Below are 17,893 nucleotides of genomic sequence, written 5' to 3'. Positions count from 1 at the left end.
AGAGGAAGATTTAACACATCCTGTTAAGGAATCTGGGAATTAGCTGCCTGAAGGAGAGGCACGTCCCTTCCCTGTACAGTGAATGGCTGTGTGATGTGTCAAAGGGTTTTTTAATTATCTGATATAACTATAATAATATGATAAGGGATAATATAATAACTATATATAAATAATATATATAGTAATAATAATAACTATAATAAAATGATAAGGGATGTAGCATTACTGGGTAACACCCCATAGGCCATACTATGAAGGACCCTACACGTGATGTTCCCAATGGCCTACAGCCTTTCCTTGTCCTAATTATTTTTTCCTTTTCTAGGAGCACCTGGCCTATTTTGTTGCCATGACCTGGTAGTACTTTGTGATACGGGCACCCAAAGATCGATTACAAATGTTCCATCACAACTTATCATGGTGCAGTGTGATATGAATTACAGGTTGTTGTGATAGTAGAGAATACTGGCAATGTGTGGCAGAAAAGAGTCTGGCTGAGGGCCAGCTGAAAAATACATAGGGCTAGCTAAAAACCAAAGGGCTATTTGCCAAATGTGGGTGGTCTGAATCCTCTTGAGACTCACACTGCAGAATGTGGTGCACATCTGATACTTCCCTTAATACGCAGGAGGAGGAATGCCTGCCAAAAGGCAGGGAAAGCACATGCCACCATCTCTTTCTCAGGTGTCTCTATGCTTTGTGCTAATTTAAATTTTCTCTTTTATCCTGAGCAAGTGTTGAGCTTTGCTAACATCAAACTTACATTTCATTACATTTTGTGATAATTGGTCTGCTGGTAGTTTATTTGTTATTTGTTACCTGTGATTACAAACAGGCACTCTTAAATGTTGCTTTAGTGGCAATCTGCTGCTCTAGTCAAGAATAATTTAGATATTTTCTCTTGTAATTGAAAGTAACCACCGACGGACAGGTAATCTGGCTGATGGATGGACCAAATACATGTTCTTTCCTGGTAGATGGTACCAACAAATAAAGGTCCGTGCACTGCTCACAGTGGCAGGGTGTTTTAGTTCAGTTAATCGCCATTTGTTGTTAACCAATTACATACAACCAGCACATATAGCCCCCATATGTGAGAGGGGTGATCGTTATTTTGCGTAGCATACTGCTCCCTTTAATCCCTGGGCTCTTGACAGAAGACGCAGTCTCGTTTCTGATCCTCTCCCGACTCAATCTGAATGGTGATGGAGTGGAAGCTGTAGTGCTCAAACAGGGCTTGAGTAATATTTCTCAAAATCTTCTGGCTGTCGGCTGTGTCTGCTGTAGACATCAAGCAGAAAATAACCAAAGTGCATATAATGTAGTACTTTAAAGAAGAGTAAATGTTTACTCACAGAAATTATTTGCAAACTTCTAACAAGAACTTTGTTTTGAGAAGTGTGTCTTGTCCTTTTTATGCTCCTTTCAGGAACCTGCATGTCAGCAAAAGTTTGTTCATCCAAATGTGGTCGGAATAGGCGATTTTGGGAAGAGCTGAGCTGAGAGTAATCACCAAAGAAATTCAGTTTGGCAGAAGACTGGAGGAAAGCAGGAATACTTAATAAAGATTTGCTCATCCAGTCAGGGGGTAGCAAGAGTGCCAAGTGATTCCGGTGGCTGACAGGCCCACTCTTTTTGGGAAGTGGGAACTCCATGGAGGACTTCGCCTCTGAACCCGTTCTTGGCCAAATACAGGTGGAATTTTTTTCTTAAATAAACCTTAACACACCTAAAGCAAACAGATAAACAAGAAAATTGATCCCAGTAGTGGAGAATTTTTCAACAGGATAAGGACTACATTTAAAAAAAATATTTTTAAAGATGAATTGTTCCCCTGGAGTTACTTCTACGCTCCAGGCTATGTTTTAAAGCTCCTTTTACAGCTAGAGATGCATCAGGAATGCAGATTTGCCTTGTAAATTTTTCTTATAGGGATCAACAGTTCTGAAGTTTGACAAATCCACTCCAAAACCTATTTGATATTGTGAGAAAAATCCAGCCTGTGTCTAATTCTTCTAATTTATTTAAAAACTCTTCTAGTTTACTTTTTTGTTCCACAACTTCTGCAGTTTTCAAGTTTGGGGCTAAATAGAGGTCCCTGTTGTTTTGGCAAGATTTCTGGGAGGGGGATTTGAGAGCTTTTGTTGTTGTTGTTATTTTTCTAACAAAATGATGACATTTGTTTTAACAAGCAACAGATATACAGTCAGTTGTATCCCAGTCAGGAGAGACTGACCTTTACTAGGCAGCAGCTGAATACTCACTCCCTGTTTACAGAAATTTACTGACCTGTGGCAACATGAGCAGATAGAATAGTTTGATTCATTGTCAGTGACCAAAGATGAAGGTTGTGAACAGACTCCACTTTCTCAACGGCTAAAATTCTTGCTTTCACTGCATCATAAGCAAATCCTTTTGATGTTCCTTAAAAGGAGAAATTGGTGGGGAGAAAAAATATTTTGAAGAGATAAGAATGTTGATCATTAAAGGAAAATGCGTCGTTTATTCAGTTAGATGGGTAATTTGTATAAAGATATTTATTTTATAAAAATATTCAATGCTTTGGAAAGCCTGTCTATTTGAGAGTTCACTGTGAAATTTAATCCTATCCCTTGTTTTATATTTCTCCAGGGAAGAATGAGACTCATGCATGTCTTAGGAGATACTCTGAGGGTCCAGTTTACATAACAGTGAGCTGTTTAGCCAGATCATGTCCTGGTTTTGCACCAACATCTTTTGTGAGTACAGGTTTTATGGCATCACCTGAGCACCTCTGAGGGATTCTGTCCTCAATATATTTACACAATAGAGAAGCATCTGTTTAGCAGAGAGGGAAAGACAAACATAAGGATTAAAATGATGTGACTCAGAAATATTAGATGAGATTACATCCCAGGTCTAGTGATTGAGTAGATCAGTGATTGTTTTCCTAGATGATCCTTCTTACAAAAGGTGATGATGGTGATGACCCTCATTCAGAGTGAGGACAATTGTGATAGAGTGAGTTGCAACATGAAATTCAGAGTTTAATCTAAATCCAAATTTGACCAAGGAATTTAACTACAGATCCTCCCCAGAGTGAGACTTGGGAGTTTGGAAATGCACCTTTGTGCCCACGTGAACAGCTATGCTCACCCCGCTTCACTTGGATCAGTAAACTGAGAAATATTTTTAATGCCACCAGTTTTGAAGTATAATAATAGTAAGCACAGGATTGGTTAATTTTGTCTTTCATACCATAACCAATCATTATTTGTAATTGTTAATGACCTCAGTGTTGTATGCTTTGTCCTGTCCATTTATTACAAGAATGATACGCAACATGGAGTGCTGACTTAGTAGGATACGAAGCTGAGGTTCACATGCTCCTTAGATGAAACCATGGACAGTCAGTGCCTGCATGACAGTCAGTCGCAGGGGCTGTGGGGCTGACACCCCGGGACAGGCTGGGGTCTTGGGGTAAGAGCCACCTCCAATACCAGCTCCAACACCCAATTTCTCTTCAGAAAATTCTGGGCAGAATATGCTACTTAGGAGGCAGGAGACTGGCTTCAGAGACCTCCCCGGAAGGACAGTGTAAAAGGGCTTGCTGCAGAGGGAACAGAGCGTTGCCCATGCTGGCGTGTCCGTGCTGCTCACGGAAGCTGGGAATCACTGCTCTGAGAAAGGGACCCCTGAGTGTCAGGGGCCACCAGGCCTTCCTGGTAGTTTGATTTTTTTTCAGTAATCAAGAGATCTTCTGATTTTTTGACAGTCAAGATTTTGGCAGCAGTTGCTGCACTTTGTCTAGGTACACTTCTACACAAATGTATCTTCATCTCACAATCACTGAAAACAAACCAACCCTAGAGTGAAGCTTTACAGTAAAACAATAATGGAAATTTTCTTTCTTGAAACAGAAATAGGTGCAAAGTGAAAGAGAGAAGTAAATAGCCATGCAGACAGGCACATTGAGTAACTCATATGCGTTCAAAACCTACGCTGTTAGTGCTACTTTTCCCTTTAATCCTGACGTCTAAATAGCTGAGAAAGAGGTTGCATTGTGTCATTCAGTGTAAGGAAAGCAAAAACATGCATCTATGACTGCTCAAGTCATTTGGCCTTGCAAATCAAATGTTCAGGCCCATAGCTGCGAAGCCGAGTTCTTCCTGCTGCTGATGTGCTGAGAATTGTCTATTCCCTCACACCTGAACGCGACCGGCAAGCTCCGTTGGCTTGCTTTTCTGGACTGGCGTAGCTAAAAATGTTTTTAGTAACTTCTTTTAGCAACTTCTTCTTTAGTAACTTCAATGTAACTTCTGCCTCTTGCACTCAGCCCATTTCACAGTTCAAGCACAGTCTTTTTCTTTGGTTCTTTTTTGGCAAAAAGACGTGTATTGCACATGGGTAAAGGAATTACACAATGAACAAAGTGAGTAGACATCTCTCATGCCATAGGGGTGATAAAAAGCAATGTTATACATACGACAGACAAAAGCAACTCAGTTTTAGGAACACGTTGGGAGTTCATTAGCAAAACACCAGTACACAGATTTTTACGAAAACTGGCATATGTATAATTCTTCTAGTGCGATGGTAGAAAACAGTTTTGATTAAAATTGTAGTCAGGTTTAAAGTATGATCAGAATTATGAGAGTATTGGAAACAGATACAGAAGTGTGCTATTATTCTTTTGTCAGCAAGTACAAGTGTTATGGAGAAAGAGGGAGAAAAAAACCCGAAATATAACTGTATTGATTCTGGAATCAGGTCCTACCTTCCATTAACACAATCAAAATATCCCTTAAAATGGTGATGGTGGTTGCCAACACAAAGATGGAAAACACGAATGTGCAGATTGGGTCAGCTATTTTGTATTCTGGCTAGAAAAATATGAACACATCACTTTATTAATTTCATTATTGTTGGTTATTGCCATTTTTAATTAGTTAATCTCAAAGAATAATATATTCCATCTGTCTAGTACAGAATGAGTGCTGACCTCCTTTGCCAGTTAGGGAACCTCAGCATAGGGAATGAAGGTACTACAAAGAAAGGGAGAGACGTGGAAGTATCTTCCTCGCAGTTGAAACACCAAGAAGCAAGTGTTACACTCTCAACAGTCATTTCAGTTCCCAAGAATAAGTATGATTGCCTTTGACTAAATTACAATGTATGTCATTAAGACGAAGAAAATATTTACACAGAATGCTATGAAAACAACTGTTACCCTTGATTGCAAGGAAGGCAAGTGAACTAATAAAACCAACCTTAAAGAAGATGATAAGCGCACTAATTAGCACACTAATACTCTGGAACAGATCCCCGACGGCGTGCACAAAGGCTGCCCGCAGGCTGGCGTTGCTCAGAGCTGCCTTTTCCGGAGGGGCCGACCTGTGTTCCCTGGCTGGTGCCCCATGGCTGTGCCCGTGGCCGGTCTGGTGCAGAATCAGGCTTAGCCTGCAACAGACGTAAAGCTGCAAATATCAGTGGGGTTATCACATCTCTAAAGCAGTGATGTCGCACACGTCATCAGTCCTCTCCCTCCTGAATGCTGAACAGCAAAATCAGACACATTAGGTAAAAATACAGAGTGGCTAAGCAGATAATTCCTAGGTGATTCAGAGTTTTTTATACAAACAAGAAAGTCTGTGAACTCGGGAATTAATGAGGCCTCATTTTCTATAGAGTTCTGGAATGTTCTGACATCTAATAAAAAGTGAGGTGGAGATTAATCTTTCCCTGGAGCTTGTACATTTATAATTTCCCTTCCCAGTGTGGCAGCTAATGGAAAAGAGGAGAGTAACCGCAACCTTCAACGAGAAGCAGGATCTCTCTTCTCTACCCCTTTCCATATTCTCATGAAACTCATAAACACTTAATATTTTTGAGGCCAATATCTCTCTATCCTTTTTTATGGAAATACAGCAGCAAGTTCAAGGTTCCAAATTTATATGGAGAGGAAAACAAAGTAACTTACAGGATGTTGGCGAGCACAGCACAAGCAGAGGTAATGAGCATCACCGTAGCATCAATATCGTAACCAGGGCGTAGCAGCCTCATGCTAGCCAAATATGTCAACACACCAGTCACCATCCAGATGATTATCATAGATGTCAAAGCTCCCAGAATTTCTAGGAGTTAAAAAATTCTGATTTTAACAGGAGTCATAACAGAAACGCAAAAAATTTTAATGGACTGATGGTAATGGTTCCAGGGTGTGAGCTTTGTAGTCAGCAGTTATTTCTCGTGTATTTGCAGCCTTGATGCTCACAAAGCATGGACCGAAACTCTTTCTGGTCACAGCAAATCCAGTGGCTGCCCAGGGCAGTCCTATGCATGTGGTGGCCTAACACTGTTCTACCTCCTCCTACTTTTGTGCCCATCCCAGTGTTGAGTTCATGCGTCATTTGGCAAAATTGGAGAGATGAAAAAGACTGTTTGGGGAGTTTTGGGAGGAGCAAAAAGAGTTGTAAAGGTAAGGAAGGATAACAGAGCAATTCTTTTTCACCTTACATAATTGCTTGGCCCTGCCAGTATGGTTTGAAGTCCCCATGAACCAGCCCTCCTCCCGCAACAAGATCATCTTGGTCACGGGAGCAAAGGTCGGAGGGAAGGAGAGAGGTACAGCTCACCCAAGCCCACTGGAAGACATAATCCCCCTCCAATAGCCTCCCTTGTTTCTGCACACTTCTCCTCACTTCACCCTTCGGAAAGGCAGTGACAGCCCCCCGATGAGGTCCTGCCAGCAAAACCTTTCCTTCTTCTCTCCTGGGACTCATCTTGCCAATGCCACAAAATTATTTTTGTGCCACCAGCAGTGATGAGGATAAAAAAAGTTATTTTTTCCCTGGGGCAGCAAAATTTAATATTGTCTCTATTGGCTCTGAGTTGGGCTCAAATAAATCCAGTCCCCAAGCCCACCTTTTATTGCATTGCCAGAGGCAAGGTCCAGGGACGTTCGTATGAACGTGCAGCGTGTTTTTAATGGGATGTGGGACTAGTAATTGCCATGTGACTTGAATGGGCAAATGTGGCACTTTATGAGTGCAACTGAGAAAATACCAAGGAAAATGAAAGTTCACAGTGAAGTGAAAGGCAGTAGATAGCCAGAAAGAGCAAAGCACTTGCATAACCTCCACTGTTAGTTCATGAAAGCAGCTGAAACTCACCTTATGCTTTTGAATATATTTTTATGAGGGTCACACATTTTGCAGCAATCCAGGCTCCAGATGCTTATCAAACTAACCATTTTGTCTAAAACTGACAAATAATATACGAAAGTGCACTGACAGGGAAATCTAGTTTTGCTTAAAATTAGATAGATAGAGAGAAACTAACATAAAGCATGGTGTTTAATTTTCTGATAAACCCTGTGTTTATATTTTCTGCAAGTTGCAGGCTGAAACCCTGCAAGCCAGGCCCAGCTGAAGGTGTTGATGGCTCTGCTATCATTGGCATGAACGGAGCCAACAGCTTTTGCAAACACCTGCATGAATATCTCTGTGCGTCTGTGCGTATATTCCACAGCTGAAAATGTTGGAGGTCATCTTTACTTTTCCATGTAGTATCTTAGCAAAAGTTTAGCTAAGCTTACGGACCAGTTCAGTAGTACTAAATATTTTACTCAAGATGTTCTCAGTTACATTTCTTCAGAAGTACTAGCACTAACAGAGCACAGCAGACAATAGTGTAGGAATGTTTGGGAAACTCTGAATCATACCAGAGATAAAGAAATTGAGGTTGAAGAGAGCTCTCCTAGCTGGAAGCAGGTCTGGCTCATACTATCAGTCTCCAATATTATGCTTCTAGCCATGTTGCTGAAAGTAGCTGCACACCCAAAGGATTGTGTTGCACTGCTGTCTTGACTGAGTCTGCTGCCTGGTGCTGGCTTAGAAGACAGGAGGCATTCAGACGGCTCCTGCTAAACCCTGTCGTACACCCTGTCTGTCAATCTGAGAAAAGCCATGAAAAAAACAGGTTCCAGTGTCATGGAGGGCTGCAGCTGCAAGACTTTGGTAGTCAGCACACAATGACTCTGCCACTCACCTGACTGCCCTCAACGACTCTATTAAGGCACCCACCTGCATATTAAACTGGAAATACAGCTGGGAAAATAAGCAAGAAACAGGATAACGATCACGGAATGCAATTAAATAGCCACTGACACACTGATGCAGGGATGTCTTTGCTACCAGGATAAAAAGGCAATAAAAGATTGAAGTTCTGCATTGCAATGACAAAAAACTAAAGACGATAACGCAGACTGAGGGCAAAGTTACATGAGGTGGAGAAACCAGGACACCTGCCTACCATCTTGTCAGAAAGAGAGGTCTCTCACTTTATTCACAGGCTAAGAGAGCATAAACACAAAAAGACTTTATGGATCAACTGATGGTAAGTCATAGTTTTCTAAGGCTGCAAAATTCAGCCGTGTGTTGGCAACATAATGCCAGCCATGTTTCAGTCATCCTAAACCTCCCCCTCATCCAGCAGCCTGTTTCCAGCAGCGTTGGTAGAATATACTCAGTGAACAATGTAAAGACAGGTTGAGTATAGCATATGGTCTTCTCTGGTACATTCTGCACTTACAGGCAACCTTGACCTGCAGACATTCTGAGTCAGAAGGTCCAGAGGGGGCTTTCTGGACCTTCATATTGGACATCCTTGAAGCATTTATCATCTGAGTCTTCAGTTCGGGTGCATTGGTGTCTAGAGCCATTTGAGATACACTGACACCTCCATGTATGACTTGACACAAGATGTATAAATGACCCATAGCCTTCTAGAGTGGCAGCTGGAGACTTTGTGGAACACATTAGGACATTTCAAATAGCACCAATCCCTTACATATGAGCAAAGAAATGGAGCCCTAAGACACCCAGCATGAGATTAATTTCCAGACTTGAAGAAACGGAACTAAAATGTCTACATGTAGGTGTGAGCTAGGTGTCTAAGCTCCCATTGTGGACAATGAACATCAAATTAATGGTGGTTCACTCAGTTCCCTGCTCCACTGACTGACTGGGAACACATCCTAGTTTCTTAACTATGAGTTTCTGGTGGCATTTGAGATTCCCTGGTATTGTGCTTGGCATCCTGTGCAGTCTCCTGTGGGTCTTGTGCCACAGCTGCCATTCCCGTGCATAAGTTTCAGACACCCTAGGGATGTAGCACTAGACCTCTATGTTTAGACAGGTGAACAGAGCCTAGATTGCTGTTGAATCTATCAGAAACTTGGACCCTGTGCTTATATGTGCTCACTAACATGTAGACATTGATATTTGGGTGTCTAAATCTTGAACAGAATCACACCCCCAGAAAAATTTTCTCACAGTTAATATTTTGCTGATGCCTTGCCTTTTGTAAAAGCACTTGTGTTTGATTGTGAGGCTTTTTGATATTAGGTGTCATTTGTAAATACATTGATTTCTATTGAGGACAGAAAACTTTGAAAACCTACCAGTGCTTCCATCTGATAAAAACCAGCAGTGGTAAAGAGATATGCAGGGAGAGGATTTAGAACATGGCAAATGTTAAAGGCAATTGTTAAAGGCAAATGTTAAAATGTTATCACTTTTCTACAAATATAATATTGTTGTCTTTTTTAAATAATTAAATTATTTGTGTTATCATGCTATATAATTCTGTAATTCCATAAATGGAGTAGACCTTTATTTTTATGAGTATTGCTGCTTTTATAGAAACTTGTATTTCATAGTAGATTGAGGACTTGGTCTTCCTCACACTCAAGTCACCAAGGGAAGTTGCTGTTTTCTCAGCCAAAGCTAGCACCAGCCCAAAACTATATTCAATATTGAACTGAAAGACACATTTGTAGATAAAAGACGAATGTGCCTTTTACTTCTTTGAAGCTCACTGGCTTGCTCTGTTTGTCATGTAGGGCTCTGAGAGCAGTCCTGGGGGGCTTTGAGAGCATTAGTGCACTATTTCTAAACCTCTGCAGACCGATGTTGGACATCAGCAAGTTTTCCAGTCCCTGGCTATGATGACTTCCCCTTCCCATTCCACACGTTCATACTGTGACATGTTTGCTACCTGCTCGGTGCCACCCAAAAGTTAGCTGCTTGGTGGGACGTTTAGAGGCAAGCCACAGTGAGAAGAGGCTGATCAGGAAGCTTGTCAGATCCACCAGGATGTGTGCTGCATCGGTGATCACCGCCAGGCTCCCAGCGATCTGCCCACCTGTGTGAAACATGTCCATATCATGGGTCTGGTCAGAAGTTTGAGTGGACCAGATCAAACTTGAGACTTGCTTTGCTGTGAATCAAAGGGAGCATTCAATTTTCAGTAATCATACATGCAACACAAGACTCTTCAAAGTTAGTTTCATTTGTAGCTCATTCATGCAGTGAAAGGTATGAATTAATAGAAATAAATAAAATTTCTTTGTCAGAGGGAGAGTCATAAGGACAGTAAGGGTTGTGATATATTAGCACTGTGGTTATACTACAGTTGGACTGTTTTACTGTAACTATTTTAATATCAGATTTCTTGGTGAAAAGCAGTATTAGGGATGACATTTCCAGCATCCTCCAATTATCTCTTAACAGATTGCTAATATTTTCGTATATGTACAAATACTCAGACTCTTAGCTCATGCAATTAATTTCCTATTTGTTATAGGAAAATACGCATGTTCTTCCTGAGTTTTGGATGGCTGGATGCCCAACTTTTTGTCACAGGCAACACTTACACAGGAGTAAAAGGAAAGGTCCCAGCAGAAGAGCTGTGATAAACAACCAGCCATTTTGGTGAGGGCATAGAGAAAAATGTTCTGTTTGCAGGACTAATCTATCATTTTGCATCTGTAACGCATGATTTAACTTTGCTGCTAGAGCCGGAAAAATGTGGCTGGGTGTCATTTTACTTTGGGGGGTTTTGGTTTCATGTGAATTCTGAAAAAAAAACAAAAACAAAACCCAAGCCATTTTAGGCTATCTGAAACCACATTTCTTTTACCCAGTGAGCCAAATATAATTATTTTGCCATTTTTTTCTAACCATATCTCAGGGCTAAAGGCAAATCCAAAGAAACTAGAAGATTGCTCTAAACTACCCCAGTTGCCAGTGGCTGCAGAAGACAAGGATCACAGGCAGGAAGCTGTCCTGCCAACTTGTTATAGCAGGGGATTCTTTTCATCGGAGTGGAAATGTAGAAAAATGGAAATGTGAAATAATAGAGCCAAAACATGTAGTTTCTGCATTCAGCAATATATTTCCATCCTTCTTCAGTCATTTAATTAATTTCAGCTCACTTGTTTCTCCTGACTACAACTCGTATGAGACTCAATGAATCCTGAGAAACATCGTAAAATGCCTCATTCAAACCTTTGGCAAGATACCACTGCTGAAGGGACATAGAATTCTAGAATCACAGAATAGTTGGGTTGGAAGGGACCATTAAAGGTCATCTAGTCCAACCGCCCCGCAGTGAGCAGGGACATCTTCAACTAGATCAGGTTGTTCAGAGCCCCGTCCAACCTGTGGACACATCTTTTATTTCCGTTTAGGTGGAAAGTCTTCATGGTAGCAGGACGGACTGTCTGTTTAATTTCCTTCTATATGCAGATTTTAGATTAGAATACCTAATACTGTATGGTTTGTCAGTGCAAGAGAATGCATATTGCACATATAGGGCATATATTACATTTTTTTGTTGCCTCCCTATATATCCCATTTACAGCTGCCTGAAAGTTACTTCCCAGAGAGGCAGCAGGCATGATTACAGAATTCGGGGGCATCTCATTCCTTGCAGTAAAATGAAAAATTCAACAGAATGGGGATTTCTGAGAACATGAGCAGGTGTAAATGCACATACACTTTTTGGTCATGACACAGCTCCTAGACGTTCACTGTCTGCAGGGTAGCTGCTTCCCGAGTGGGAAGTACTTTTGCATAGCAGAGGGGAGCAGGCTTGTCTGGCAGTGCACAGATGTTAACAACCAAGGCATCGGCGATCTTTCAGCAAACAAATATGTAGAGTACAAGCTGCCTGGAAAACCCTATTGCATTTTAGACACTGTATTTCCATGTTTTGTGGGACAGCATTACAAGAGCTTGCTTCTAGCCTGCCATCTTTGAAAAATGTTGGCAAATTATTATTTCATGTATTGCTGGCATAACTAATGCCTTGGGTGAGTTTCTGAGAGCTCAGGCTGCTTATCTTAGCAACCTGGTCAAGTCTTTGTATTCTTTTTTGACATGATGACACATGCTGGGTTTGTCTCTCTTTCTAGTGCCCAAATGGAAATAAAGTATTTTGAAATCCACATTTGGTCCTTAGCCACTAAAAATCCCTCAAAAGCACTTTTATAACAGGGCTGCACATAGGGTGTCATCGGTTTGACCGATATCTCCAAATCTATGGAGATTTGGATGGATCTGCATTAGAAGAACAGAAGATAATTGTCTTTTGGAGACAGTTGGTGTATCAGGCTCAGCCAGTGGTGCCCCTTTTGGGAGAGCAGTAAGGGGTAGCACAGATGGTTTGAGCAAAAATATCATGGGAAAGATCTAGGGATTCAAAGAAGCACAACTTTGCAACCTCTTAAAGAGTGACGCAGCTTTGTTTCTTCTGTTCAGCATAATAATGCCCACAGAAGTGGTTTGCCCTTAAGAGGAGGAGGAAGGAGAACATGTTCTTTATTTTCAAATGTGTAACAGTTATAGGCTTTTATTGCTTTGTATCAATACTCCAACAAGTGGCCTTTGTGACTTACTATTATCCACAATGGATGTTTATAGCTTGGTATACCACAAAGCAGTAGAAACTGTCAGTCACTCGATGGTCAATCATCAGACACAGGCTGTCTAGCCTAATGATTAAAAAAATTAAATGTATGCTTCATAATTACAAAAATCTCCATAGACTGCTGTCTGTAACTGCAGTTAATAACTGGTTTGTCAAAGTTTAATGGTCTGAAGCAAAACGGTCTTCAAGCCTGTTACTTAAGCTGTCACTGCAAAAAAGCTGTATGATTCATTAAGCAAAATGAAACATTTAGTTAACATATCATCTGTCCTTCCAATTATCCTCTAGCATTGCTGCATTCACCAGACTTAAGCCTACTGATTATATGGTTTTGTTCATAATGCATTACTTCTGGCACTGGAAATTACTGCACAGACGTTAGTGGTATGCACTGGTTTTCATGGGGAAATGCGCGTGACCTACACACAACGGGGCTTCACGCAGGTGAAGCGTGTGGGAGAGAAGAGTTGGAGAAGTCCCTGATGGGTTTGGCAGCGAGAGGAAAAGGCAGAAATGCAGTGGCTCTTTCATTGCCACCACTTCTCACCTGTGGGAAAGACAAAGCCTTTCTATTTCATTTTCATGGGGCTCCAGAGATGCTGAAGCAGGGAAAATGTGGGCTTCAGAGGCCTTCCTGACTGATTTTTGTTACATCCCCTGGGGCACATGTGGCAAAAGCCTGTGGGATTCCTCATGCCTCACCTTACCTCACCTCACCACGGAGAAGGGGAAATTAAAGAGCCGGGAACTATCAGGTGCGTATAAATATCGCAGAAGCCATGCAGAGAGCACATGGTGGTACAAAACAAAAGCTAATGCTCTATGAGCAAGCCAAAAACTTCTATTGGATATTGTAGGATGGGTCCAGAAGTGGAGGCTAATGAGACAGGGGAATAATCTTCCATTGATCCAGAGACACACCAGCAGGCCAATTTAAAAGATAAACGTGCCCTGGTATAAATACATTGGCTTAACTGAAGAAAAGCAGATGGTGAATTTGGCCCTGGATTTCCCTGGATTTTGTAAAGACTGTTGCATTTAATATCAGATCTTGCTGCTTGCAGCTGTCAACAGTGCTGAGGTCTCATTGTTCTGGATAAATCTGTAAAATCTTTTAATCTTTTCCAAAAAATGTAATGCAATTTATCAGAAACCTTTTGTAACGGGATGCTAAGTCATGCTGGCCACTTGTAGCTGAGCTAAAAGACCTGGGAGAACAGTTTAGACCATTAACTGATCCTTGTATTCCTACCCAGATATAATCCTTAAATGAATATATGAAAATATTTTCATAATTCCACTTTTTTAAAAAAACATAATTCTTTTAAAGGCTGGGGAGAAAGGAGGTGAGATGTACTTTATCCCAGGTGGGTTCACCGCTGTGCGTCATGGGTCGCTGCACTCAGAGTAGGTGCAAAAGGGAAAGAATACGGCTGTGCTGGGCACCAAACTGAGCTCTCTTTGAGCAAATATACTCCCCTGTAATCTCAGCAATCATGAAGAAGATGCAAATTACTGATGCTACACAGAGCTTCCTCCTGGCTTGATGCTGCTCCCTTTTTCTGTTCTCATAGGCCTGTGAGTAGCCATGACAGTGATACGCTGGATTAGCTGCAGTATCTTCTGCTTCCTGCTGCTGCCTTTCTTCACGTAAATTCTTCTGATGCCGGCTCATTCTTTGGGATTGAAAGAAACAGAAGGTTAAAAAAGAAAAACCCTGGTTGTTTGGACGTCTAACTCTGCAGCCCCAGAAACTATGTAATTAATGCTTTTGAAGGATAAAAGCAGCGCTGGGAACAGCGGAGTAGGTCATAGAATAGGCTTGCTCGCACAAGCAGGGCTCTGCGGGAGGGAGCTGCATGTGAAATGACTGCTCTGGCTGTGTTTCCAGCTCTGTGGGCTCTCCTACCTCATTTAGCAGTTTATGAAGCACAGGGTGACTTTCTTAGGCTATTTTATACGTATCGTCTGATTTTCAAGAAGTTCTACCTCATGCAAATAGCAACCAAATTCAGCATAGCATGGAAACAATTCTACAGAAAAATTCAGGTTTTTATTCCCCCTGAAAGAATCTTCTTTTTCTCAAATATAACTGACTAAAGATATTCCTCTCCTCTCTTTGCATGCAGAACTATTTTTTCTCAAATTTCCTAACAAAAACTATGAATCTTCCAGCAGGGCTGAGCATAGAGAATATTAGCTCAAAATTTTCAAAGGCACTTAACAAATCAAAGAAATCAATTCTCCATAGTATGCTGACTCCTTTGTGCCACTGATTTCATAGAAAGGCAAGACGTTGAGCAGAAGTGGCTCTTTGAGCATTGCTCCATCACAAGGTGATTTCCCAGCCAAATCTGCTCTGGAAAAAACCTCAGCGCTGCCCTTCGCAGGGCTCCTGCACAGGAAATATGGGACGGGGGTAGAGATGTCTGGGGCTGAGCACGTTGTATTGCGACTGCGGGAGCTCCTGGATGACCATGACATCCGGTGCTTTCACTAGAGCAGCCCAGAGACTCCTCCACAGGGGGTTTGGTAAGCAAGAACGTTCCCTCCTCCTTATCTCTCAACTGAGAAGAGCTCAAATGGCAAAAAAAAAACCCCAACTAAATTCTGTACCAGGAGGCTCAACTGAAAACCATTATGTCTCTCCAGATACAATATTTGTTGCCACAACTCTTCGCTGGTGGCCACGTACTGAGACTTGTGGGAGCACACTGTGGAATCAAAAAGTGAATTCTGCCCTGCTGCACGTATGTAACATCCATATCACCACGTGTTACAGCTATGTGAGGTCTGTATGTGCAGGGCCATAGTCCGCAAGCCTGTCTAGGAATGCAGCAAACTCCACTGCTGTTTCCAAGTTCCACTGTTGGGGGCATGATACGGGGTGAGCTGCCCCCAGCAACAACAGGTTCTTCTTTTCCTCATTTGGACTAAGGACGTTCCTTTGGTACCAGAAAGAGTTGTTCCTTCAGTTGTGTGAAGGAGACCTGTGCTACGGCAGGTACATGAATCCTGGTGACTTTCTGTAGCATTTCTGCAGCGTTGATGGAAAGCTCAAGGTGCCTAAAATCTCACTGGAAAGAAATCATGCTGGTGGCTGCCAATGTGCAGCAGTTGGTATCAAGAAAAAAATTTCACTGAAGTAACAAGCTTTTTCCAGCCGCCTTTTTGGGCAGCCTGAGGGGGGCTGCAGCTGCTCAGTGGGTCCTGCCAGCTGCCCCACAGCCCACAACCCACCAACGGGTGGAGGCAAAGGCAGCCACAGAGCTGCAGATGCCTTGGCCCCTCGTGTTCATCCGCACTGCGGAGGTACTGGCGAAAGGAGAAGAGCTGACACACCTTGGCAACCAAGCCTTGCAACTGTAGATAATAAGCATGGATCTGGTTTTGTAAATATTATTGAGATGTTCCAAGGATGCAACATGTTCCCCTGAGTCAGCCTGTTTCCCAGCCAGGTTAGCATGTGGTCTCTGTTTGCTCAGCGGAGGCGACCGGTCCCCCCGTACGTGAGGAGCTTGCATGAAAGAGCAACTGGTCAGAGTTAATGCCTGATGACTGGAGACAGTGAGTTTTCTTAGTCCTTTTGTCAGTTTTTCCTTTATTTTCCCCACAACAACAAATAAATGGGAGCTGGGCCGTCTGGGGAATGGGCTACCCATCTGGCAGCCGGGGTCCCCGCTAGCCAGTCCTTCTCCAGTCCTTTAGTTTTACATTCATCAGGCTCCTCATCTGCACCGTGTCACTTATGTACAATATTTTGCTGATGAATTAGACTCAGAAGGTACCACAAATTGATTCCTTCCAGATGGCTGAATAAAATACTGTAGTTCTCCTGCTGTCCCCTGGAGATCAGGGCAGGCAAGTTTTTCTTTCTCATGATCCCTCTCTGGAGTTAACTTCCAAGGCTTTTCTATAGTTTGCATGTAAAATTAATTTCCCTTTAACTCAATTTTCATCAGCTGGCATCGGACGTTAAAATCATCTTAATGACATGAGTCATGATCAGCTCAACAGCTTGTCAGGGCAGGGATGCCAAAATTACCCCTGCAGGTTTCTGAGCCACCAAATCCTTCCCTTGCTGTTAACAAAATAGGTCGCTTTGTGATCCCCCCTCCCTTTTTTAATCTTCAAGTCTCTCCATCAGCTAACAAAACCTCAGGGTACCACTGAGGGTTAGGAAAGCACACAAGTCCACAGATCTTGTTGAACAGATGCAAAAGCAAACAGAGACAGCATAAACCCACAAATGTCACATTTTTCTGTCTAAAGGGTACCTAAATAAAAGTGGTCTGCTTGTCAGAAGCGGTGAGCATTCGCTGCTCCCTTTGAACTCACAGAGCAGCGTCTGGCCCGATGAGTTAGGAAGATTCCTGCCAGCTCCTGTGAGCAACCATTATTTTTTTCTTCCAAGAGCAGCCTGCCACTAATTAAAAGAATCTAAGAGATAGTTTTATAAATGTGTGAATCAAAAGCTTAAGGTGCACAGATCGGCTCTGTCAAACCATAAATCCCTTCTGAGTGTGTTAGAGCAAGATGTAGCCTTTGAGCATCAGATCTCTGCACCAGCACACTGCAAGCAGAGTCCAAGATTAAAAAATAATCTTTTCTCCATTTCAAATTCTCTTTCCTTTGTAAAAAAAGATAGTCGGGGGAATGTCACAGAAAGGTTCCTACTGAGTCATTCTCGGAAGGGGGGAGGTAGCAAATATCAATACATATTGCAGATTCCACACAAATCATTAGCAAGAGCTTTTGATTACAACTTCCTTTTGTTTGTTTTCACTTCATCTGTTGGGTGCCTTGATCTGCAGGCTGATGGGAATAATTGCCATCCTCCTAGACCATTATGAGATCCCCATTCAAAAGAGCAAAATGTGGAATCACTGCACTTCCCACAGGAGACGATGTCCTTCACCAGGGAAAATAGTAATTTTTTGGTGCCTGAAAGGATAAATGAGAAATGAAACTGCCTTCAGAGAAAAATCTATCAAAGTCATAGTCACCTCCTTTATGTTGGCACCACTCCGATTTCAACTGCAGTACCAATCTTGAATATTTACATGTCTTTTAAGACCCTGTTTACACCCTGGCTGTCCAGATTCTACTTTTCCTTATTCTGGGCACAAAGGCAAGTATT

The 17,893-nt window shown here is 42.1% G+C and overlaps 1 protein-coding gene across 1 annotated transcript; it reads right to left on the bottom strand.

Moving 5' to 3' along the window:
- Positions 1–1,135: 1,135 nt before the first annotated feature.
- SLC30A8 (solute carrier family 30 (zinc transporter), member 8) lies at positions 1,136–14,429 on the bottom strand (the record flags this gene model as incomplete). Its single annotated transcript, XM_010290033.1, has 7 exons — positions 1,136–1,281; positions 2,290–2,424; positions 4,757–4,862; positions 5,250–5,439; positions 5,960–6,113; positions 10,039–10,185; positions 14,221–14,429. Coding segments are annotated over 7 exons (1,087 nt in total), but the record flags the coding sequence as incomplete, so codon positions are not given.
- Positions 14,430–17,893: the final 3,464 nt, after the last annotated feature.

Source organism: Phaethon lepturus, unplaced genomic scaffold (assembly GCF_000687285.1).
Source record: "Phaethon lepturus isolate BGI_N335 unplaced genomic scaffold, ASM68728v1 scaffold22436, whole genome shotgun sequence".
Taxonomy (NCBI): Eukaryota; Metazoa; Chordata; class Aves; order Phaethontiformes; family Phaethontidae; genus Phaethon; species Phaethon lepturus.
Note: the sequence above shows the minus strand (reverse complement) of the source record. Positions and strands in the feature narration are given on the sequence as shown.